The sequence below is a fragment of the Poromitra crassiceps genome, assembly GCF_964638095.1.
Source record: "Poromitra crassiceps genome assembly, chromosome: 5".
NCBI classification, from domain to species: Eukaryota; Metazoa; Chordata; class Actinopteri; order Beryciformes; family Melamphaidae; genus Poromitra; species Poromitra crassiceps.
In genome coordinates this window covers 35,297,336-35,321,563 of record NC_139642.1, presented here as the reverse complement: position 1 = coordinate 35,321,563, position 24,228 = coordinate 35,297,336, and the positions used below count along the sequence as shown (strand labels likewise).

Below are 24,228 nucleotides of genomic sequence, written 5' to 3'. Positions count from 1 at the left end.
GAAAACAATGGCGGCAAACCCAGCTACTGTCTGGTATGAGCTGGAGGAGATGCCCAGTAAACCCAGCTACTGTCTGGTATGAGCTGGAGGAGATGCCCAGTAAACCCAGCTACTGTCTGGTATGAACTGGAGGAGATGCCCAGTAAACCCAGCTACTGTCTGGTATGAACTGGAGGAGATGCCCAGTAAACCCAGCTACTGTCTGGTATGAACTGGAGGAGATGCCCAGTAAACCCAGCTACTGTCTGGTATGAACTGGAGGAGATGCCCAGTAAACCCAGCTACTGTCTGGTATGAACTGGAGGAGATGCCCAGTAAACCCAGCTACTGTCTGGTATGAACTGGAGGAGATGCCCAGTAAACCCAGCTAATGTCTGGTATGAACTGGAGGAGATGCCCAGTAAACCCAGCTAATGTCTGGTATGAACTGGAGGAGATGCCCAGTAATGTGCAATGTGGGCTCTTCATCTGCATCATTCTCTGATGGCCCTGGTGTAGCTCTTGGCAGCGTGTTAAGCGTTAGGTTCAGCTCTAAGTCTTTTCATTGTGCACACAGGCGAGCGAGAATAGAGGACGCGGAGCTCAAAACATCCTGAGCGATTCGTGGTTTTGGCCGTACGGACCGTCAGAGACTCTGACCACCTGACCGGTGGAGGTTAACTAGGCCGGGAGCGAGGCGAAAAGGAAGAACCGGCATGAAATGTGAAATGCGCAGAGCCCAACGGGTCGGGGGGTACGCAGGCACAGCCAGCCAGCAAACACACAGACACACACACAGAACCGCCTCATCCCCTCAGCCCTCACCTCCCCCCTCCCTCCTTCATTTTTCCAGGCCTTGCTCTGACTGCCACTTGAGCCAGTTTCCACTCTGGTCTGGGGTGTGGTGCACGCTCCTGGGAGACTTAGACTGCAGGACCAGTTAGTCAAAACAAGGAGCGAGTGCTAGACAGAGAGGGAGAGAGAGGGAGACAGACAGACAGACAGACAGACAGACAGACAGACAGAGAGACAGACAGACAGACAGACAGACAGACAGACAAACAGACAGACAGACAGAGAGAGAGAGAGAGGGAGAGACACAGGGAGACAGAGAGAGGGGGGGCAACAGAGAGGGAGAGGAAAGACAGAGAGACAGAGAATAAGGAGTGAGAGAGAGAGAGAGCGAGCCGAGTCATGGACTGTTTTTAACCCACAGTCTGAGCCAAGGAGAGAGAGACCCAGACAGGCTAAACGTTTTAATACAGGTGCTTTAAAAGCCATCTGTGTGAGAAAGAGACATGAGAGGAGGAGAACGCTGGCAAAGTATAGGAGCTGCATAGACAGTGTGTGTGTGTGTGTGTGTGTGTGTGTGTGTGTGTGTGTGTGTGTGTGTGTGTGTGTGTGTGTGTGTGTGTGTGTGTGTGTGTGAATACGCCGCAGATTCACTACTAGGGGCTGCAACAAAATGTGTGCGGCCCACATACTAGCACTCATATACACACTCACGCACGCGCCTGAGAATGTTCAGTTTCGGGGAGTTTACCTTTTCGAGTGCTTTTGATTGATTTTGTTTGTAAAGGGCAAATTGCAAAGTCACAGGCATAGCAGAGCCTGTTGGCACAATGGTGCACTTCTTCAAGTTGTGTGCCACTTTTGTCTTGGCAGCAATACATACATTCACATTCACAGAGGTGAATCATCATCCCTCATCATTCACTGGAAAGCAGCGGAGAATATGAGTGTCCCTTCCTGGACATATAAAATATCATAGCTGTGATACTAAATAGAAGCTGGAGGTTCTCAGGTCCAACAGAACAAAAAGAAAGAATGGATCTGCAAATGGGATGACACGTCCTCCTCATACCGAAACAACAGAATAGGTCTATTTCTACGGACTTCCAAAACGACATCTATGTGCAAAACGCAAACGGTATATATCGCCGAAACTCGACATGTCGCTACATCCTGGTTACAGTGCTGGAAGCTCCGCCCCAGTGGGGAAGACTCGTAGCACCGGTCTCCCCCACTCTCGAGCCGAGCGGTTCAGGCCGCGGCGCTGCTCGGGTCACGTCACGGCTCGGCCCGACCCGACCTCCAGCCCAACTGGAGGTGGCGGCCCGCCGGCGCTAGTCGGCGGTTAAAGCCTAATGTCCACCAGATGTGGTCCAGCTCCATACAGCTGCTGGAACAGACCTGCAGCCATCTAATCTTGTCGCAAGAAGCTCCGGCAAAAACAGACCAGATGCGGATTTTTGCCGGATCCATTTGCATTGACCATCTATTACATTGGTGCGAGTCCAAGCTGACCGAGGCTCTGCAGTGCACACAAAGTACATTTCAGTGAGCTTCAGACAGCTTGTACATACAGGAGTGTGACGCCATTGACCTTGCATTCGTTTTTGCCCAACTTTCCAGAGCTACTATGAGGATGATGGATTGTGCTGAGAAAGAACTCCACCAATCAACATCATCATTGGTAAGTAGCAAACAGGGCTAGACTTTAAAAAATGTGAACTGTCTCTTTAAAGCCATCCTGATTATGATCTCACATTCTGTTTCGCTGGTTCAGTCTGGGGTTCAGCTGTCCATAGCAATTTCAGTGGGCGGGAGTACTTGCCTTGACAGACACCTCCTTCAGTCAATCAGTAGCTGTGTTTCCATTACAGTTTTTCGCAAAATAATTGCGATATTTCTACAACTTCGACAATGTACAATTGCGACTTGTAGGCGTTTCCATTGAAGTTTTGTTTGGTCTGACGTAGCGCACACCTGAACGCAATTCCCAATTCCCATTAGCCTACCAGCAGCTGCCTGCCACAGTGGATCTGCCCCATATCCCGTCCCCTGCATGCTCAAATCCAACCAATGGTCAATGCAAATCACAACATGAAGTTACAACACATATAAACGAGCCTGATTATCAATTCAAAATAAAATGAGTCGCAAAATGTTGCTGGCTGCGGTGAATGCAGTGAGCGCGACAGGCAGAGGAAAAAAGCCTAATAGCCTAATAGCCTACAACTGGTCCGATTTAGAGATGGAGGGGGGAAAAGGCTGATTTGGTCAATAATCACAATGTTGTGTAGCTATTATAATTATAACACTGCACCTGAAACGTGTGTAATGTATTACTCACAGTCACTGTATTCACTTCAGTCAGGAGCACGCACCGCACCGGTGTGTGCTTGCTTTTCATCCCCATCTCGCGCTGTGCCAAATGCGCGCACACAGGCAGCCTGTCACCATGGACCGATTTCTGCCATTAAACATGATCTATTTTATATTTATTTTGCATAACACTCGTCTTTCTGCTAGCGTTGCTTCAAAGTTTTCCATTGCTGCGGAGGTTTTGCCACGGCTTATCGAACCGTTTCTTCCTCATTTTTCGCTGCTTTTCCAAAGCAGAATGGGTCACATGACGTGCTAATGCGAAAAAACTGTTTCCATTACACTTTTGCGATAAACTGCTATATCGACACGTCTGAAAAACCACCTCATGAGAGCGCAAAAACGTTTTGCGATATTTGGGAGGTTTTTCGAAATTTACGTGTTTCCATTACCCAATTTCTATTGCGATATTTAGATTTTGCGCATTTATGAGGGTAATGGAAACACGACTATAGTCACCAAATAAACTAAAGCTACTCGGAAGAACGGCAAAAGCATCTTTTCCGCTGAGAAACTCCACTGGTGCATATTCTTGTTCTTGTTTAATTGTTATTATTACGTCTATTTCTACAATAACTGCACTTATGGCTGTGTTTACTCTCGTTAACGTTAGCGCTCGTTGCTTCGGGAGCCGCCATGCTGTTTTGCTAGGCGTCCCTGATTGGTTGGTTATGTTGTCAACTACGACGCTGGTCCCTGATTGGCCCGTGCACTTTGTAAATTCTGGAAATCGCTGGGGGCGGGCTGGATGCAAGACTGAATGTGAGTTCACGTGATCTGGATGGGTTACCAGGCTAGGCACACACTATAGAATCAACAAAAGGAAAGCAAGTTTCAACGTGTGAGGCCACTTGCAGAAAGACAAAATAGCAGCCCATCAATCTATGAACTTTCCATTTCTCCATCCACCAAGGATCCACATGGTAAGTGACTGAGCTGTATCACATGCACACATAAACACCCAGATGGTACATAAACACCTCTCCTCTCCAACATACGGATCCACAAACTGGCGCAAACTCGAAAGCAATGTAAACGCATACTGTGATGCACGCTGCATGAGGCAAGCAGGCACCCACCCACATCCACGGGGCTTCGCACAGGCACTGAGTAGACATAGACCTCAGACATGCGCGCGCGCACACACACACACACACACACACACACACACACACCCTTTCATAGCGGCTGCATTCCGTGTTTTATATGCTCTCTTTTATTCATAACATTGCATTTTACACCACACAGTCTGGAGCAGATTACAGCCTGCCTCCTGCTGCATGCCCGTGCTTACTCTACCCCAAAGAGCCGCTCTGCTATTTGACTGAACTCTAAAGGCAATATGAACTGCAACATCTGGCAATACCCATCAGAGCAAACACTGATAAAGGCTCCTCTCAAAGCAAGCCTTCTTTTTGAGATGGAGTACTGTTGAAACACAACCCCTATACCTCCAATATTCTCACTTCTTCTTTTTTGTTTGACTATAGTCCCTTTAGTTTGACCTAAATGAAAACCGTTATCGTCATTAAATGTGCTTAGAAAGTCTCATAACTTTAGGGTCCGTGAAAAGTCATTTCAAACCAGTTGATTTACTTCAAATACACAGGGGCATCCATTGTGTTTCCCTAATTCCTGAAAAGTTCTCTTGTTTGGGATACCTAATAACTACCTGTCAGCTGTGTGCTGGCGCTGCTTATGGGACACAACCAGAGGCCCAGGCGCTGTTATAAGAGCCTATAATAGAAATCACCTCCGTGTGAAAAGGGAAATGCTGCTGAAGGGAGTGACCGGCTATTCCTGCCAGTGCAAATACCTGCTGCTGAGAACCAGGAAGAGCGGGGTCGACGGGTGACCGAGCAGAGTCTTATCTGGCCTGCCCATTGGGCTGTTAGTATTGAGAGCCGGGCGAGAACAAGTCGAAAGCTCACCGCTGGGGCCGATAGCGAGCGGGAGAGAGGGCATTCTCCGACACTTATCAGACCTAGTGTTTCCTCTCGTCCTGCCTGGATAGGGCCCCTCATCCTGTGAGCGAGGCTATCACTGTTATTGCAGTCCGTACTGCCGTCTCTGGTGGTGACACCATACGGCCGATGGTAAAGGATGTGTCGCTTGTTTCACAGATACACGCTGTAGCCTTGCTCGGCTTGTGTTGTCTCAGCACAAAACGCTGTTTGTGAAGTGAGGAGGAGGTCCAGAGGAAAAAGAGAATCATCCTGAGCTGATGGCTCCTGCTCTAAGTAGCTTAGTGTGTCTGTCGCAAGAATCATATAAATGACAACAGTAGAGACAGCGCCTACTGAATTAGATAATTAAATCCACTGGCTATTTGTCAATTAAGATTCTCTTGAGCAAACGACAGCACTAGGCAACTCAGTTGATGATCACACTGCAAAACATGTTGGTCTTATACCGTGTTCAAGACAACTCGGAAGTCGGACGTTTCAACTCGGAATTTCCGACCTCCGACATTTGCGTACACATTTTTATCGGAGTTACAAAAACATACACAGCTAGCTAATTTCATTGGTAAAATAGCTGTTGAATTCAACATGCAACTATAATCAGAGCGAAATATAAACAAAACACATATTGTATATTTACACCTCAATTTAAAGGTCAACAAACACTTTGATGACCTCAACTCGGACAAACCGGAACTGTGAAATGATACCCGGATTTCCGACATGTAATTCCGACCTCGACAACTGTTCCGATTCATTTTTTACAGGCCGGAGCTTGTTTCTCCCCAAGTTCCGAGATGTCTTCTTGAACGTGGTCTTAATGAGCCCAAATGGGGTGAACTAAGTCCTCTTGTCTCATTTGCTTCAAGAATTGTGTTAATGGAAGTGTCAATATCTTGAGTTGAAACAAGGCCGAATAAGGCAAATCAATATCAAGAAAGTGCCACTTCATTCAAGCAAAATTGTTGAAACAAGTTGATTTGTGTTAGAAACAAGTGCAATTATCTTAGCCCCATTGACAGATTCTTTTTTCGCTTGTTTTAAAAGGAATATGATGTTAGGACTCCAGAGATAGATTAAATGACCTGTTAACATGGATTTTGTTTTACAGTGTGGTCTTTTCTGAACACATTTTCACTGGTTGAAGAACAACTCAAACCTAGTTGTAAAACCACAAAACAATGTTTTCCACATCACAGCCAAACCAGCATAATTGGTGGCTCAGCAGACAGAAGGCCCATAGCCTGTACTGCACTCACAATGTCACGGGTTCAAGTCTCTTGACCTTTGCTGCATGTCATCCTCTGGCTCTCCTCAGCTCGGTGTTTGCTGTCTCTCTTTACTGTTTGCATCCAGCATAGCAGAAATGCAACAAACTGTGATTTTGGGCATGGAAATGGTGCAAGGTGGCAAACTCCAAGAGAGACTTTTGATCTAATCCAGAGTTTAACTCAATGGCAAACATCCCTCCTGTGTGTAATTCCTCTCTCTTAGACCCGCTGCCGTTCTGACTGCTATGAGCTCCAACACACAGCCTATAGAGCATTTCCATCAACCTCTTTCCCCTCCACCCTGGGGTGTGGTGGCCCAGCAGCCTCTGCTACAGTCCCTACAATACTACAGTCACCACATGGTCGCTTCACCACCACCTGTCCTTTAATAAACACTCTCATTCATAAGTCTTCCCTCCTGCTCCCTTTCCCAGAACCACCTTCTGCTGGGACTCATCATCACACTTCTTTTGTCTTGTAAATACGCCTCTATTCTGAGGAGGCAGGTGCGTTCTGAGCTGCCATGTCTTTTCACAGCGTCCAGGTACGGGCCTGAATAGTGCACACCCTGCTGAGTCCTCTCATTATTTTAACAGCACAAAAGGGTGCACCTGCCCAGAGCTGTGTCAATGGCAGTCAGTGGCCTACTCTCTGTACTGTATGTCTCTCTCTCTCTCTCTCTCTCTCTCTCTCTTTCTCTCTCTCTCTCTCCCTCTGTGTTTGTGTGTGTGTGCGCGTGCGCGTGTACATGGCTAATGAGGATACTCTGTCTTGTCATCTCTCTCTCTCTCCCTCTATCTCTCTCTCTCTCTCTCTCTCTCTCTCTCCCTCTATCTCTCTCTCTCTCTCTCTCTCTCTCCCTTCTCTCTTTCTCTCTGTAGTCTAACAAGCTCACCTCGCTCTCTTGAATAAAACCCTCACGCCGTCAACCCAGATATACGGTTTTAGGGAACCCCATATAGCCTGCGACTAATCTCCAAATCTCAGGTGGGTCATGTCATGCGGTAACATATGATAATGGATAATAAAAGCTTAAGTCAAAAGACAAAGATACTCAGCGTGAGTAAGAGGGGACAGTGAACAAACAGCTCCTACCCTCTTTGGCGGCCAGGCGCGGGGATGGGTCTGTGTGAGATGGCGTGTTGTAAGATAATGATGAGCTACCTGCAACAGCAAGAGAAAAAAGGACACACATTACAAGACAAAAACATACTGCATACTAAGGTTGTCAAAATTATCGATAGCATTTGATAAACATTTGAGAAAAATTTGAACGGATACAATACTCGTTTGCAACAGTATCGATACCAGCAGTGCTTTCTCTTCATGGAAAAAATCTAACATACTGCTGATGCTTCCTTCCATATCATTGGTGGGTATCTGTTGCTTCAACAAGCTCAAATTATTCTGATGACTAGAGAAGGGATAATCTGTTGTATAAGCGCAAAGATTTTAATGAGTTTTATCCGCCTTAGGTTATGCAGAAGCCTGCGTCCATGCATCTGTCCTCATTTAGTAACCATGGTATCGAAAATGGTATCAAGTATTGATATTTTCCTGGGTATCGGTATCGAAGTTAGAAATTCTATTACAACCCTAGTGCATACACACACACACACACACACACACACACACACACACACACACACACACACACACACACACACACACACACACACACACACACATATAGCCTACTGAAGAGATTTAATAGTTTAAAGGGCTCATCTGACAATTAATCAAATGAAACAACATGAAAAGGGAAAATCATTCTCTCAGTTCTGGATGACCTGTTCACCATTAGCAGAAAGGTTGAGAACCTACTCTCCTCTCTATGACAAAAAGCTCAAAGAATATGACATGGTCAATAGCCAGCAGGTGGCAGTAGATTGTTCAGCTCAATTAATGTCAAACTCTCATTTCTTGCATTTTGTTCCTGTTTAGTCTTAAAAACAATGCCTGAAGTCAAATAATTTATGACATATACAGTAAATCTAGTCCACAGTCAAATCAAAACCAACAACAGGCGCACAGTCCACTAAAAGGTGGAAAACCCCCGAAGTCAGTGGACATTTTAACAGCAAAAGCCGACTTCTGAATAATAAAGTGAGAGAGGCGAGACTGTGCATATGGCTGCCTATTCATTTCACCTTATGGAGCAGAACTCGCCACTGCATTCCTCCACTTACACAGGCACCCTGGGCGGCACCAAAATGCTCTCTTAATTTTAGCTGCCCCCAGGCATAAATCAGCGAGTGGAAAAACAGACCCAAAAATGCACAGAGAAAACACAAGTGCTGCTACGACGTGGGGAGCGTTAAGATTTAGCACAAAGACCGCTGCGGGGAGTTTGCTGCGTTGGGACGACCCCTTTTCTGAATGGGGAAAACTGAACAACCACATTTTTTGGGGGGGAAAGGACAAAAATCAGGCAACTTTGTGTGCGTTTTGGGGGGGATTTGTTGCAGGATCCCTAACTACCTAAATGTGGTGTGGGGGGAGAAGGTGGAGGGTGAAGGGGGCCCATGGTGGTAGACTGGGGGTTCTGTTTTTTTGGCGGGGATGGGGGAAGAGAGGGGTGCTGCACAAACGTATTCTAACCTCCCAACACCCCACCCGTACCTACTCCACGGCACCCCCAAGGCTCTGGGTCGAGTTTAGAAACCTGGGGGCCTCTGAACAGGGGAGCCATTGTATGAAGGCAGGGTCCCTGCACAGCAATCAAACGCAGCTCCCCGTACAAAAATAATTCCACACGCCGAGTGCAAGCAAGCGCATGGGGGCGAGCGAGCCACCAAAGCGCCATCCTTGGAATGAAGGGGGGAACGTGAAAGAGAGCGAGATGAACAGGCAGACAGAGAGAAAGAGAGAGAGAAGGGTGGAGGAGGCAGTGGGGGTGGGGGGGCTTCTTCTGTTAACCCTTTTCCTACTGTGTCCCACATGTGGGCTGACCCAGACAGGCAAAGAGGCAGCATTGCTGAGAAAACCACAACCCATCCCACAGAGAAATGCAGGACTGCTGTTAGAGAGAGTGAGAGTGGAAGACCGAGGGAGGGAGGGAGGGAAAGAGGGAGAGAGCGAGAGCTATGGAGAGAGAGAGCGAGAGGAAGAGAGGCACACCACCAGCTGACAGTTTGGGCGAGCGAGTCCTGGCCGCGCTGCCTATTTATTTGCACGCGCTCTTCGCCTCGCCGAAAACAAACACGTCCCGGTAATCTGACAGCACAGTGGGACCACTGGCCAGTGTTCAGCTTTACAGAGCCACTCTCTCTCTCTCTCTCTCTCTCTCTCTCTCATCACATCTGCTCAGAGTCTGCTGCGTTACATAACATGGACAAACCATTGTATTTTCTCTGCTTCCTCTGGCTGATGGTTCTTTTAAAAAAGGCCCTGTTTGCCACACGTTTGCCTCAGTCATAATATTGACCGAAATCTTTCAGGGCTTGTTCGACACTGTGATGGACCTCCACTGGGCCCCTGCTGTTGATTCTGTTGAGCAATACGATACCATCACCTCAAACATGTGGTCTGTGCTTTGTCAACAAACTGAGGCTCCCAGTCACCCAGTAGGGCAACTTGCCACCGAAAGGGGGCTAAATACGCCCCAGCTCCGATACCAAGTCACTGTATTAGCCCAAGGATAACGATGGCCTGACTTGCCCTGTGGACTTGCCCCACTTACACTAGCCTTATAGAGGCAGCTGTTAGTCACAGTTAAAAGAAAAAATACAATTCCAACCAATAATCAGAGATGCTCACAAGTCATTTTTTGCAAGTCCAAGTCAAGTCTCAAGTCTTTGAGCTAGAGTCCAAGTCATGTCTCAAGTCTTTGAGCTATAGTCCAAGTCAACTCTCAAGTCTTTGAGCTATAGTCAAAGTCAACTCTCAAGTCTTTGAGCTATTGTTCAAGTCAACTCTCAAGTCTTTGAGCTATAGTCAAAGTCAACTCTCAAGTCTTTGACCTATAGTCAAAGTCAACTCTCAAGTCTTTGAGCTATAGTCTCAAGTCTTTGAGCTATAGTCCAAGTCAACTCTCAAGTCTTTGAGCTATAGTCCAAGTCAACTCTCAAGTCTTTGAGCTATAGTCCAAGTCAACTCTCAAATATTTGAGCTATAGTCCAAGTCAAGTCTCAAGTTGAGTCAGTCAAGTATTTACGGATGAGTGTTCTATCATCTGCTGCGTGCCATCTGGTCTGCTTAGAACATTGCATAGCTAAAACTAAGGAATTCAAAGCATGTACTGTATTATCCTCACTCCTTTATCTATTAGCATACATTATCAGCATTGATTAGTTGAAATTATTATTAGTAGACGCTGGCAATAATACCATCACATATATTATCAGATATATTTTTCTTAACAATCGCACCCCTCCAAAAATGATACCCCATGGGGTACAGGCAGGCACTTTTGAATGATCCTTCTCTTTGTTACGTGCCACCCCAACATGCTGCTTCACCTGGAAGCATGTGTCCAAACTGTGGAAGCGAGTTGCTCTCAAAACGCCGTTTCATTGTGACTTGAAACAGCCAAAGCTGAGCAGGCATGCATTTCAATTCTCTCAGTGAATTAGCCTAAATCTGCACTTACCATCAAAATGACAGAGCCTTCCTTCTCAATAAGCCCTTAATAGAGTGCATATGAGAAGCTTTTTATGTCAAATGATTTCCAGTTTTTCAATTTTGAAGCAGAACACGTCCTGAACTGTTTCAATTGAAAGTGGATTTCCCCCCCGATTTTGCTAGGTATCCCAGAGTCATTATATAAGTCAAAGTGGCTCGCTCCATCGGAGTCAGTTGAGCTTGTCATGTGTTTACTTCAATGGCAAATGTTTCGTGTCTACCTCAAGTTATGCTAATGCGCTATATACAGAAAAGCCTATAGTTCTAAGTGGCTGAACGCCCACGGTCAAGTGAGCAGCCCCAGACTGCTCTGTAATGGTGGCTAACACCAGACAGCTAACAGCAAAGGCACGGGGCCAGGCAGTTGAGCCCCTCTGCACCAGTGATAATCTGCCAATAGAAAGAACTAATGCAAGGGGAGCTCTATAAAAATGTTGTGAGGAGAGAAAGAGAAAGAGCGAGAGAGCTAGGGAGAGAGCACGAGAGGGGGAGAGAGAGAGAGCACTCCAGACCTCCTTTTTTCCTCCTCAGCCTGCGAGCCCAGATGTTTATGGTCTGTATAAACTATTGAGGGCTCGAGAATGTCCCCCACTCTGGAGCGAGTCAGTGAGCAGTAGTGCAGTCAGTGCAGGAGCCCAGACTTATCACTCTCCCTCTCCACTCCCTCACTGTAAATCCATCCAGACACACCAGCTATGGCGACAGCTACAGCGACAGCTGGGACGCACAACTATTGCTATTCTCCAACGGCACTCAATCATGACCACCATTTCCACGCACTAAAAAAATACCCCCCACCCCCCATCTATCTCCCACTCACGTTCTAAAGCGGGCGGTTTCTCTTCCTCCCTCATTGACTGTGCTCCTCGTCTCTCTCTCTCTTTCAACATCTCTCTCTCGTCTTCCCTTTCCTATTTTTGTCTGTTTTCTTTCGATTTTACCTCTATTCTCTCTCTACTTCCCCATCCCCCCTCCCTCCATTTCTGTCTTTTCCCCATCCCCCCCCCCCCCCCCACTTCTCGCATCTCTCTATGTGTTGGAGGAGGATACAGTCTCTCGTTGTCTGAGGTTTCTTGCTGCGCTCCGCTTCCAGCACATGTGGTATCAAACCGACCTACATGGGTGCGATAAAGCAAACAGTCCGCAGTCCCTCCCTGACAGACTAATTTGAACAAATTCTCAAATTGCACCCCAAATTGAAAGCACATTGGGGTGCGGGCGGCCATCGCTTATAAAAATCTGGATAAGTGACCAACAATGAGGCCAAAATAATGCACGGGCAACCAGCCTTGTTACTGCAAGCAGCTGGGTAGGCAGACAGATGTTCAGATTGTGCCCGCGGTCGGGCCAGTGTGGGCGTCTGAATGATATTTGGGGCGAGTGACGTGGCAGGAATGCTGTGTTATGCTCATAGACTGTAAGGTTATGCTATGGCCGTAGGGCGGGGACACGGGGCGGGGACATGTGTCCCTGCCCCGTGTCCAGCGCACATACTAGGCCTTAATGACTCCGAGGAATGTTAATCAGACTTTCAATAAACAGACCCAAACGCACACATGATGCACACAGATGTGCATGAAATGATTGCCGTCCCTGGCTGGACCATCCATTTTTGGGGGGGGGGGGGGGGGGGGGGGCGATGGGGGAAGAGCAGCGGATGGAGAGTTGGCGGTCGACATCACATGACCTGTAATCACTAATACTTCCAGGGCCTGGCTCAGTCTCTCTCTCTCTCTCTCTCTCTCTCTCTCTCTCTCTCTCTGTCTTTCCCCCTCTCTTTCTCTACCTCTCTCTCCCCCTTCTCCGCTTTTCATGTATGCTGGAAGCTCGGCGTGGCTCCAGCTCTGGTGAGTGAAGCCAGAGGTCTGGGTTCTGGACGGGGTTACTCCTCGTCTGTGATTGTGTTTGTTTGTGCTGCGGGGGGAGAAGAGAGGACGGCTTCAGTTTCCAAATCATCAGGCCCGCAGGGTCCCCCTCCTCCGTCTCTGTCTTCCATAGACGTTCTTTTACTAACACGGTTCCTCTTGCCCCCGGGCACCCAATGTCAATAACACACACGGCTCGCCTCCTCACAGGGCTGCCTGGAGCCGGTCGGCCAGGCCGGGCACGGGACGGCGAGCATTCATCTTTTTGATTGTCGGGAAGAGATCCAAAGCAATTTCAATTGGCGAGTGGAGAGGATTCCCGAGACATCTCTTCTGTCTCCAAAACACACACGGTCTAAATCAAAACGAGGAGAGCGATGGGCAGAGTCGCGCTGCAGCACGCCTAAGCCGCGGCTAAGTCCCGCGGCCAGTGGGCATAATGAAAACTGCTCTGCGGAGTGTGCCCAGTGGCGGTCAGACAGATCCACCCGTTGCAGCGTGCGCACAATGAGGCTGTTATACTCACGACAAGCATCTCTGTCTGCCCAGACGCCATGCACAGAGAAAACTGCCGACACCCACAAAATACACTTCCCATTACATCACACCAAGGCCCATCGCAATTTTTGGGAGTAATGTTAAATTTAGCCGAGCCATCGCTCACTCCACCCAACATGGTGTCATGTTGTTTTTGCATCCACGGGACACAACCACAACCAGTGCTCGCTGTTATGGGGCTTCAGACGTGATAGCACCTCAGAGACTATCAGGCACAAACCATGAGACAACGGGGAAACTATTCACTGTTTGTCTGACTTCCAGACAGTAGCAAAGAATAGTTTGTTATTCCCATGATCGTCTTATTTTTACAGCGAGCAATGGACACACCTATCGTCTGAACTAGAAATGACTGTGTATCCAAACAACTGACCGTGCCAGATGTTACTTCCCCCATGACATCTTGCTTTAAAATGTCCCTTTTTTTGTGTGCATATCGCCTCAGTGTTTGGACGCTTAGCCTACTTTGAAAATGTATTCCACTACAGATGACTGAACACACAATACAATTGTAACCTATTGGGCTCTGGAACGTGATGTCAAGCATCTGGAGATCCACCCACTTTCGCCATATTTGTTGCTGTCACACAGTGTCTGCGCTGGCCTTTTCTTTGCGTTTGAGTCATTTCTTTGCGTTCGCTTCCTTTTATTGGCGGGTGGGGCGGCCGAGTTGTGTGAAAGGCTGCAATAATGAGTCTCGCGGTGGAGAGGGGGTGGAGCTTGAACACAGGGCAAAATGCCAGCTGGTAGCGTCCTCTTGTAGCCAATATTATGAATGGGTCACGGTCGTAAACAAGAAACAAATCAAAAAATATGGTGGAAAACAATCCCAGAATGCAATGTGCAATGACGTGGTTTCCCGGTAAGTAACATTGGTTCTATTTCCATGTCAAAAATGTATTCCTGACAGTGTCCTGTCTGTGTGTCTCCTCTGACATTTCCATTCTCGTGTGGTGTGTGGCAGGTGCACTGCAAATGGTTGCACATTTGTAAAAAAAACAAATAAAGCAATTGCTCAAAGTAATCTATTTAAAAGTCAGTAACTGTATTCAGAATACCACCCATTTAAACTGTAACTGTAATGGAATACAGTTACTCGTCATTTTGTATTTTAAATACCTGTATTCCATCACTCCCCCACCCTGCGCCTCACTAAAACCTATTCCTTTCTGCCAAAGCAGTAATGTACAGAGAGCCTCTTCAGGGTGAGGAGCTCCAGTTCAGTTGCCTGCCTCCATTGTAAATTGCAGATCAGCTTCCTGCGTGCTGTGCTGAACACACGACCTAGCGTGCTTCCTCAGGCACTGCACCTGGGCTTCATCTGTCTGTGGACTATGTGGAATAAGGCTGCAAAGTGGAGCGGGGGATCCAGGCGATGCTTATCTTGAGAGGGAAACGTTTCCACAGCTCTTGTTTAAGACTGGGTAGCCATTATGGAGAAATGAGTTTCCAGTAAAAGGCAATTTCATTGTTTATTGACGGTAATGTGAATATAGTGCGGTGACCGAAAGAAAGTGTTACGTTGTTTCCTTGGTTTGGCTTTTTTTTTCACTTCTTAAGCACACGTAGAGAAATATGATGTGAAAAGGGGCTTCTTGTGTCTCAACTGAACATTGAATCTAAGCTCTATTCTGTGAAAGTTCTGTTATCCTCTCTCGTAAATAAGAGTCTCTAGCACAAAACCACCATTGGCTGAATATCTTCAATATTCTCATCACATTTCTTCAATTAACTTAACTTAACTTAACTTAAGTGCTCATACAGCACATTGCCATAAACACTGACCATTGGTTGTCTCTGCCATTCTTTAGTACCAACACCTGTTGTTGGATTCCAATGCTGGTTCCAATGATCCCTTAACGGGTTGTTTTCTCCTGATTAGCTCATTGCCAACTCGTATTTCTTCGACTCCATGTGGAAACAGCGTACTTACTTTCCCTGAGGTAATTGAGATGAGAGAGGAGGACTTCGGCGTTGTACATGGTGGTGAGCCGGAGGAAGTCGTCCTTGTTCATCTTGCACAGCTCTTTGCCGTCTGTATTCTGGAACATGCCGGTGTCGATCTCTAGCAGGCCGTACTCCTTGATGGCCCACTCTAGCCACTGGCGCACATGGTCCTGGGACCACAACGACGGGTCTGAAGAAGACAGAGGAGACACGCACGTTTAGGGACTGCACAACAAGTGGATCTGCAGGAGCAGAAGGGAGCAGAGAGCCCAAAGAGGTTCATATCTCAGCTGTGCAGCAAATTGGAAACAGCGTGTTGTATCAGTAACAGACCTGGTTCAGATAGTAGTTGGAAATGATACTTTGTCTTATTTCAACCACATGAGTGGTTTACGAGAGCAGGAGGATTCACATGTCAGGTACGTTGTCCATTCATTTTAGAATCCTTTCCTGTGATTGTCCAAACCTTCTGGCACATTTTGTATTATCCTATGTGACAAGCCCATCCCATCTGGCAAATAAGTAGGCTAAAAGAAACAATAAAATACATTTTAAAATCCTGCATGACACATGCCTCATCAACTTGCTCCTAAAGCCAATTTAGAAAGCAAACAAGCTCACCACTAGCGGTTAAGGAGTGGCAGACATGTGGCAAACTATTAGGTTAATGGACGAGTGGCCTTTTGCATCAGTAGCCTGTAAAATGGAAAATTGACCAAGGCTCCATTTGATTTTAATTAAACGAATTGCATGTGCTCATTCTTGGGAGAATATAGTCACTCTCTTTGGCTATATAGACCCTAATCAACTTATACCTTGAAACTACTTTTGTGCCGTTCTTAACCCTGAAACTGCAGCTGTTACTCCACGTTGTTTGAATTCGATCATCTCACCAACCGCGAGTTCAAATGTGTGAAATCAGTGAGGTAATATATAGGTCTGGCAGACAAACACACGTCTTCGCCTGTGTGCATGTAGACGGGCTGCCACGAGGGAGGTCAAGCATTGGAACAATACAGGAGTGCATGGGGAATGGAGTCATAAAACATTTATAACATTGGCAAAATCATAGCAGAGATTCTGTCTGAAACCACTGCAGCGCTGCAGAAAAAACCTGCTAGAACAATTTGCACCTGTACAAATATGCAGTGTATATTTACAGACAGTGTGTATAAAGGCTGAATACTGACAAATATGCAGTGGATATTTACAGACAGTGTGTATAAAGGCTGAATACTGACAAATATGCATTGGATATTTACAGACAGTGTGTATGAAGGCTGAATACTGACAAACCATGTTTCCCCTCGGGGATTAAGAATAAACACCATACCATACCAAATATTCAGTGGATATTTACAGACAGTGTGTATGAAGGCTGAATACTGACAAATATGCAGTGGATATTTACAGACAGTGTGTATGAAGGCTGAATACTGACAAATATGCAGTGGATATTTACAGACGGTGTGTATAGTAGAGAAGCTGAATACTGAACTAGCAACATAGTCTACCCTTACCTGCAGGTACAATGACTCTTCGCTCATTGGTGGTCATATTGGGGGGAGGGGCGTTCTTCTCGTCCATGTAGTTTCCATAGTTCATCTGAGATGTGTCGTTACCCCCCACCAGCTTATTACATTTACCCACACTGCAGTCCACTGGAGACTCCCTGCTGGAAAAACACACGCGCACGCACGCACATGCACACAGACGCACGCACATGCACACACACAGACACGCACACAAGCCAGTTATAAGACCTCACATTGTCTATTTTGAAAAACAGTTAAACACACACAAGGTTTATTCTAGTTGGCTACATGTGTATGTATGCCCTTCATAGTAAGGCAGATGTGGGCAGATGTTGGCCTGTTGATAATTTAACATTTATAGCAGACCTTCAAATAATAATTTGATAAAAAAAGTATACATCGTTTGCTTTGGACTGCTATTTGCATATTATCATTGATTTATATTAAATAACAATAAGAATAGTGGCCAGGAGGTTATAGGCAGAAGTTCTCTCTGAAAGCCCAATTTGAGCAACATCATCCAAAGATGTTTATATTTCAGGTAATAGTCTCCTCCCCAAAAATGTTATCAGTAGATATATTGAGTGCTGTTAATTTTCCTCCCCAATTAATGACATTGGCAATGGCCCGCGTTGGCCAGTTCTAAGTAAACTGAAGATTAGAAATCCCGCTCGCAAAAGTGAAGGTTAGCTGCGGTAAAGAAAAATCCTCTGTCGAATGACAAATGATAACATTTATAGTAACCGCTTCAGTAATGAACACCAAATGTGTAATATGTCTAAAACAGATACATATATCTAAACTGACTTCTCATTTAAGGCCAATACAAGAACATTGAAAAATGTGAGTCATGATGTGCTATGCTAAGCTAGGCCATACCTGGATCCATTCATGTGCTCATATTCTCTCTTGACGTTGACCCGGACGGGCTGGGTGATCCACTCTTGCTGAGGGGGTAAGGGGTTGATTTTGTGGGTCTGGCCGTAGTCCTGTGTGCCAGATGCAGTCATGTCTGTCTTGGGGAGAGGGGCAGCAGCAGCGTATGGAGGCTCAAATAGGGACTGGTCTTCACTCACCACTGACAGCGCCTCCTGTAGGTGGAAGGAAGAAGCACTTAATATGTCTTTGCTCAACTGGAATGAGCAAACATTCTAGCTATCCTCACCTAGTTAATTAACTAATGTCAACATTAGTTTGACAAGAAAACCTCAGAAACATGGAAAGTTACAGCTTCAGTCTCTCAAAAAACCTGTGATGTCAAAACGTCAATCTCCTGTGTATTTCTGTTTACAGCAATTATGTGCAGTTATGTGTCATATCGCAATCTGGCATCCGAAGTAGTTTGTGTATACAGCCTATGTAGCAACTGCAGCTTCCTGTTGATGTTAGAATGACTTCAATCATGCACACAATGCAGTGAGACAGAGGCCTGCATGTAATAGGCCCTACCGATATATATATTGGTGTGCCAATGATATATCAGACGATATCAGCCCTTCACAGATATTGATGCCATTATAAAGATCAACACAAAAAATAAGATTTTGGTGTAACTGTATGGTTATTTTGGGGTGATTTTCATGTTTACTGTATGTGTTGAGAAGAAGGAACAAAAACAAAATCAAAACAAAATTCCAAAAATAAATGTGCCTTTTAGATTTCTGGTAATAATTTGCGATGAGTCACAATTTCCCCCCCAAAAATAAATCATCACCAGTTGTCTTTTCCCTCGAACCCACTATAGGCTATTGGACCCCAAGACCCACTATCCTGGTCCTGGTGCATCTGTCTTGTCTGCCTCGGGCCATCACTCCATTGAGGAGCGCAGCTGAAGACTCAACAGAAGCAGGGGGGGTCAAGGCTCTACTGACCCCTCCGCTGCGCCTCAGCTGGAGCAATGTAAGTTTATTAAAGAAAACAAACGCAGCATCTCGGGGCCGGCCCAGATACTCGGCGCTTTTGCACGTGCTCACCGTCTGATGTCTTTAAGCACAGCGTGGATTCTAGACTCGAGGCATCACAACGCAACATGCAGATCTCACTGCTACAGTAGCATTTGATAGTGTTCAGAGTCGGGCAGTGCCATTGTCCCATGGCTGTGACATCCAAGACTCTTGATGGCCTGACAGACTTGGGATGCTGTGTTACAAAGACTTGATGAGTCAACCTTTTTCTTTCTTTCTTCCAATTGTTCCATCAGCAGAGTCAAAAACAATCAAACAAACAAACCCGAGTGTCAAATGAAATCATTAAAGTCATCTACTGTAGGCTGCTGAGAGTTAGGCTTGGGTCTGATGCACATCTGGATCTGATAGGATCTGATGGCACATCTTAGACTGAGACGTGTCTAATCCCCAAGGACTGAATGATTTCATTCCAAACCACTATATCTGTTTCAGGGGAAAATGCTACTTGATAGTCATTGATCAATATTTCAAACACATAGTTGTTTTCTTTTTCTATAATGTTACTTTTGTGAAAGCAGAAGCCTCATGATCTTAAATAACCTCAGATATTTCGTACCAGTATTTTAGTTTGTCTGATATTTTTCATTGGTACAATTGGAGCTCAACTACGGCATGTATACTGTACACATACAGTAAAATTAGCCAGTGCTAATTTGACAGAGATTTATTAAAGTAGCAGAATAGTTTCGTCGATAACAATAAAATAGAATCGAGCTTGTTCAGTTTTGATTTAGGCCTATGCGCTATGAACAGAACAATTTAACCGTTTTTACTCTCAATTGATATGTAAGGAAATAAATTTGATGTTGTGAGTTAGATGGTGGTGAATGTGAGGTTGTAGTTGTCATGCAACTCTAAATGTAATTATGCAAATGATGCCATTTGATAGACAAAATAAGATGGTCGCTATTATGCCAAAAGTTTAGCTAATACCCAGTGCTTTTATTCTGATATTGATTTGTGGACAATCAATTACTGCTTCCCTAATGATTGCAATTTGAATCATTTTAAATGAGTTTTGAAAGCATTACCAACTTGGTCTCTGAACTGAAAAAAAACTTACTGACTGACTGACTGACTGAAAGGAAGGAAGGAAGGAAGTGAAAAGTGTAGTTTTTGCTCTCTGAGTTATGGTGACCTTTGTAGGGGCTAAAAGGCCTACTAATCTGTGATTGCACTATGGTGCCCTCTATTGAGATACTGTCACCCCAACTCCCAAGGCTTTGTTTTCAAATGAGACATTATGTTACTGAAAGTTTCAAATTGATTGTTTGAGCTATGGATACAATGTGACAGCGATGAGTTTGACACATATTTTGAGGCTCTTTCTTTCTATAAAGATTTCTGTACATTTGTAATTGTTGTGAACATGCCAGTGTAAAATGCACCTGCATTTTGAGTAGCAATTTAACATAACATGTTAAAAAAAATCCATCTACAAGTCACACTCCTCAAGAGGTGAATATTATCATATCAGTAATTATTTTCCCGAAGAGATTATTTTCCCGAAGAGGTCTTTAGAAAGCGATCTCCATCACATTAATCACACCGAGAATTGCCTGGTTCCAGACCTTCAAATCGGCCCACTCCACCGATTTGGCTGCTTTTGAAGATGGAAATGAGTGTAACAAGTTGACAATTCACTATACTATCAGGCTTCCCCAAGAATGTGCAGTAGGCTATTATTTGCTTATATTTGTTCACACAGTTTGAGATGGTTGGGCCTATGCTATTAAGCACACTAGTATTGTGACCGTACGTTTATCGTAGCACTATACTCTTAAGGTCAAGATAGCTGGATTCCTCTAGTCTAGAGCAACATCTGCCTCCATCTTGCCAGGATGAAATTTCCCAGTGATTTCATCAGGGGAGCCATCAGGACATTGGCAGCAGTCTTCACTATCTTGAGGGCCACACCAGCTAGCTGGGGATGATTAAGTACACAACAGTAAGAGAGTGTCTCATTGCAGCCTGATAAGGGTGAAGCCAACTATTAAGACTGTTGCACGTTATATGTACAGTGACATATCAGCCTGCACAATGGAATGTGTGATTGGCAAGTGGCATGTGCCCATCAAGATTGCGGAGAAGCCTTAAAAATAGGAGTAGACGATCTCACGAAGAGACGGTCTAAGAACAACACAGCCGTGCCAGTTTGCTGTTTTCTTTCCAGTATCTGTGGGGAACACACACACGCTGCCATGATAGAGCTTCAGTCAGTTGCTCTTGGTTCTCTCTCTCTCTCTCTCTCTCTCTCTCTCTCTCTCTCTCTCTCTCTCTCATGATGCCCACAGAGAATTCTGGCAATGGATGTTTGCTGCTTTTAAATGTTTCAAATGAAGGTCTCTTGAAAGAAATGTCTGTTCCTGAAGATAGTCTACACTGCAAACGTTATCAAATCAAATCATTTCATCTCGTTTATTAAAAACTTGGAAAATTAAACTTCTAGAAAACAACTTTTAGCCTAATGTTTTTGTAGGATTTGTCTATAACTTGAAAAAGAGCATGTTATGTCCACAATCAAGAAAATTACATTTGATTTGAGGCATTCCCTGAAACTGAAATTTGCATTCGAAGCAAGTGAATTCACCACTGTAACAGATTTCTTTCCACTTGTAAAAAAAAGAAGAAGAAAGAAATACAAATTGACTTGATATTTTCTTTGCAATGTAGCCTATACTACCTTTCTACAGAACTTGATGTCATAACACTTGAGACAAACAAAAGAAAAATGACCAAATACATCATAGCCCAGTAGGCTATACAGTCATCAGCATTTAAGTGTGACACCTGCTGGGAGCCACCTCTGTTCTGTTTACATCAGCCAAGTCGTATCTCTCCAAATGCGTCACGACGCGTCTGGCGCGGACTGGATAGGCTATGTGCAAGAGCTCTCCACATCCAGACTACACGTGTGTGTGTTTGGCGTTCACACACAGCCATCATGCAGGAGCCACCCAGGGGGCATTCCTGTCTTTTGTTTCAGGAGGAAAGGGAAACCTGTCAGGAAGAGATTGTGTAGAACAGGAAGCTCTCATGGTTAGAGAGCCCTTCCTCAGCGAGGATGAATGCAGTTAGCAGGCAGTCCTTGCTTTATAAGGAAAAGTTGATTATATTAATTGCCACGTCTTGCTGCTTTGTTACGAACGCTGCGGCTGGGCCATTCATGTCCCCAAACGCTTTCAGCACGATGGCATCCATCCCCAATAGACATCAAAACAATTACAGCGGTGCGAGAGATGAATGACGGGATTTAAGTGACTGTGCAGCCTGCCATTTTTTTTGTCTAGCCAACGTTTACACTCTCAAAACTCACACCACACCCAGCCGCCACAAACCCGCTACTTGGAAATTCCAAAGAAAAACAAGCTCTACTTATTTCTTCAGCAACAATAAGTCCAAATGCAGATGCTGCATTCTTGTTGCCCTACACTTGTTGACTGGGAGACATAAGCTGAACGCATCGCAGTATGAAGTATAGGGACTTGCCATTCAACATCTGGTGGCTGCAGCAGCCATATATAATGCATCTGGAATTTGACTGTCGGGGGCCAGTAGCCAGTCATAATGTAGACCGGCGCTCTTACCAACATACCATTTCAAAATAGCCTAGTTGTGTAACAATATCGCAAAGGACCAAGCCAAGGTATCATGAAGTTTTGTGGTCTAGTGTCGCAAACGACGCAGTTACCGTAGTAGCCTATCTGCAGAGTGAAGTTACCAAATGACAGTTTTCCTTACAGTTTGACAAAACGGTCTCCGATGCAGGAGCTGGTACGCTACGGAACGGAACACACAACAAAGAGAGAGGGGCTTCTATTGAAAATAGCAAACCATCATAGTTTTTTTGACCCACGACAGGCTCTCCGGACCCAGCCGGGCGATGTGCCACACCGCTGTTGCGCAGCTCGACACATCGTATCCAATAGTAGGCTACATCCAGCCATTGCTATTGCTCAATCCTCACAGCCCCGAACCAAACTAAAGCAAATCATTGTACCCGTAGGATTACTACGCTTATGTTACATTATGGTAGGCTGTTGTCTGAAACAAATAGCCACTCCTTTATGTATTTCCAGACGTGCGTAATTGTGCGCTTATAGTCCCCAAAATCCAAAGCGTGAGTCTGATTTAGCCTTAAATCCAACCCGCGGCGTATCCTCACGAAAAGGGCAGTTTGTTGCAGAGGGAGCTTTGAAAGAGGACAAAAAAGGAAGGAAATCTGGTTACCGCTTTCAGACCAAGAGAAAAAGCCGCTCATCGTCGTCAGATTGGAGGTCCCAGCTCACAGACCGACACAGAGGGGCATATCAACCCATTGCTTAAAAAAGGAGGCGCAACTCCGAAAAAGCAATCTTCCATAAACTCCAATACACCCCGTTCTCCACCCTTACCTTAATAGTTCCGTCCATTTTGCGCAATTTTCAGCGGACCCCGACAATATCCCAAACATGACACGCTCCTGAATTAATTCCAGCCCCCGGTATGTGGCGGAGAGAAAGAGACACTTTTACCGGATTGGGTTTTTTCTTTCCTCTAAATTTGGGAAGTGAAGTCACCGCTGTTGAGAAGGAAGCTGTGTGTCACCGAAAGCCCTGCCTTCAAAAAAGCAGGATACTGTCCCAGAGAGATAAGCAGGGAAAACAATTGACTGTTCGCTCCGCTGTTATGTTTTTCTCCTCGGAAATATTTACAGGATGGCTGCCTGCCTTGTGCACAACCATTGCTGTGTAGAATATTGTTGTGTATGGCTTCTTTCTCCCCCAGTAATATCCCGGAGAGTGTCGAATGGGTTGTTGTGGTATTTGGTCAATAAAGCAATATATATATAATATATATTTTGCCACAGATTTAATTGGGGTTGTCTAACGCTGAGTTTAAGCTGTCGCAGGGCACTCTCGGTCAGTTGTGTGATTTCATGATGTTTTAGGGAGCGCTTTACTTTTGGCTCACGCCTACACTAGACCTGCATCTGGCCATGCCTCCATCCTTCAGTAGCCTAAATCAGCCTATTTTCAGTTATATTCTGATTTCCACTGAAATGGATATATTCAATACAGTTTCACTTTCAAAGTGGACAGATGTTTTGCTCAAACGTGCTGACGATGGAGCTCTAAATCAAAAGACAGAAACCTGAACTATACCTATGGCAGGGATTGTTACAACCTCTTTTGTTATAGCTTTCCAAGCCTCTGTGAAGTTTTCCTGAGACACCATTAATAAAAACCCAAGCATTCAGCTCCTAACCGCACTGAGGGTCTGCGCTACACGTGTGCGCCTGCTATTCAGCACAAGACTGAATGGATGATGAAATGCAGCCTATCACCACACAGATTATGGAGTGAGCTTGA

The 24,228-nt window shown here is 45.4% G+C and overlaps 1 protein-coding gene across 2 annotated transcripts in view; it reads right to left on the bottom strand.

Annotated features, from left to right (window-relative positions):
- The window catches only part of fli1 (Fli-1 proto-oncogene, ETS transcription factor), a 36,241-nt gene extending 12,836 nt beyond the window's left edge, over positions 1–23,405 (bottom strand). The window contains exons 1-5 of one of the 2 annotated variants that reach the window (XM_083637676.1): positions 23,272–23,405; positions 17,790–18,001; positions 16,896–17,050; positions 15,362–15,565; positions 7,478–7,546 (exon numbers count right to left, since the gene is read on the bottom strand). In XM_083637676.1, coding sequence (XP_083493802.1) covers positions 7,478–7,546; positions 15,362–15,565; positions 16,896–17,050; positions 17,790–18,001; positions 23,272–23,289 — 658 coding nt within the window. In that variant the 5' untranslated portion in view covers positions 23,290–23,405. The remainder of the gene's footprint in view (positions 1–7,477; positions 7,547–15,361; positions 15,566–16,895; positions 17,051–17,789; positions 18,002–23,271) is intronic. The other variant, XM_083637677.1, reaches the window with a different exon arrangement.
- Between the last annotated feature and the right edge of the window lie 823 nt (positions 23,406–24,228).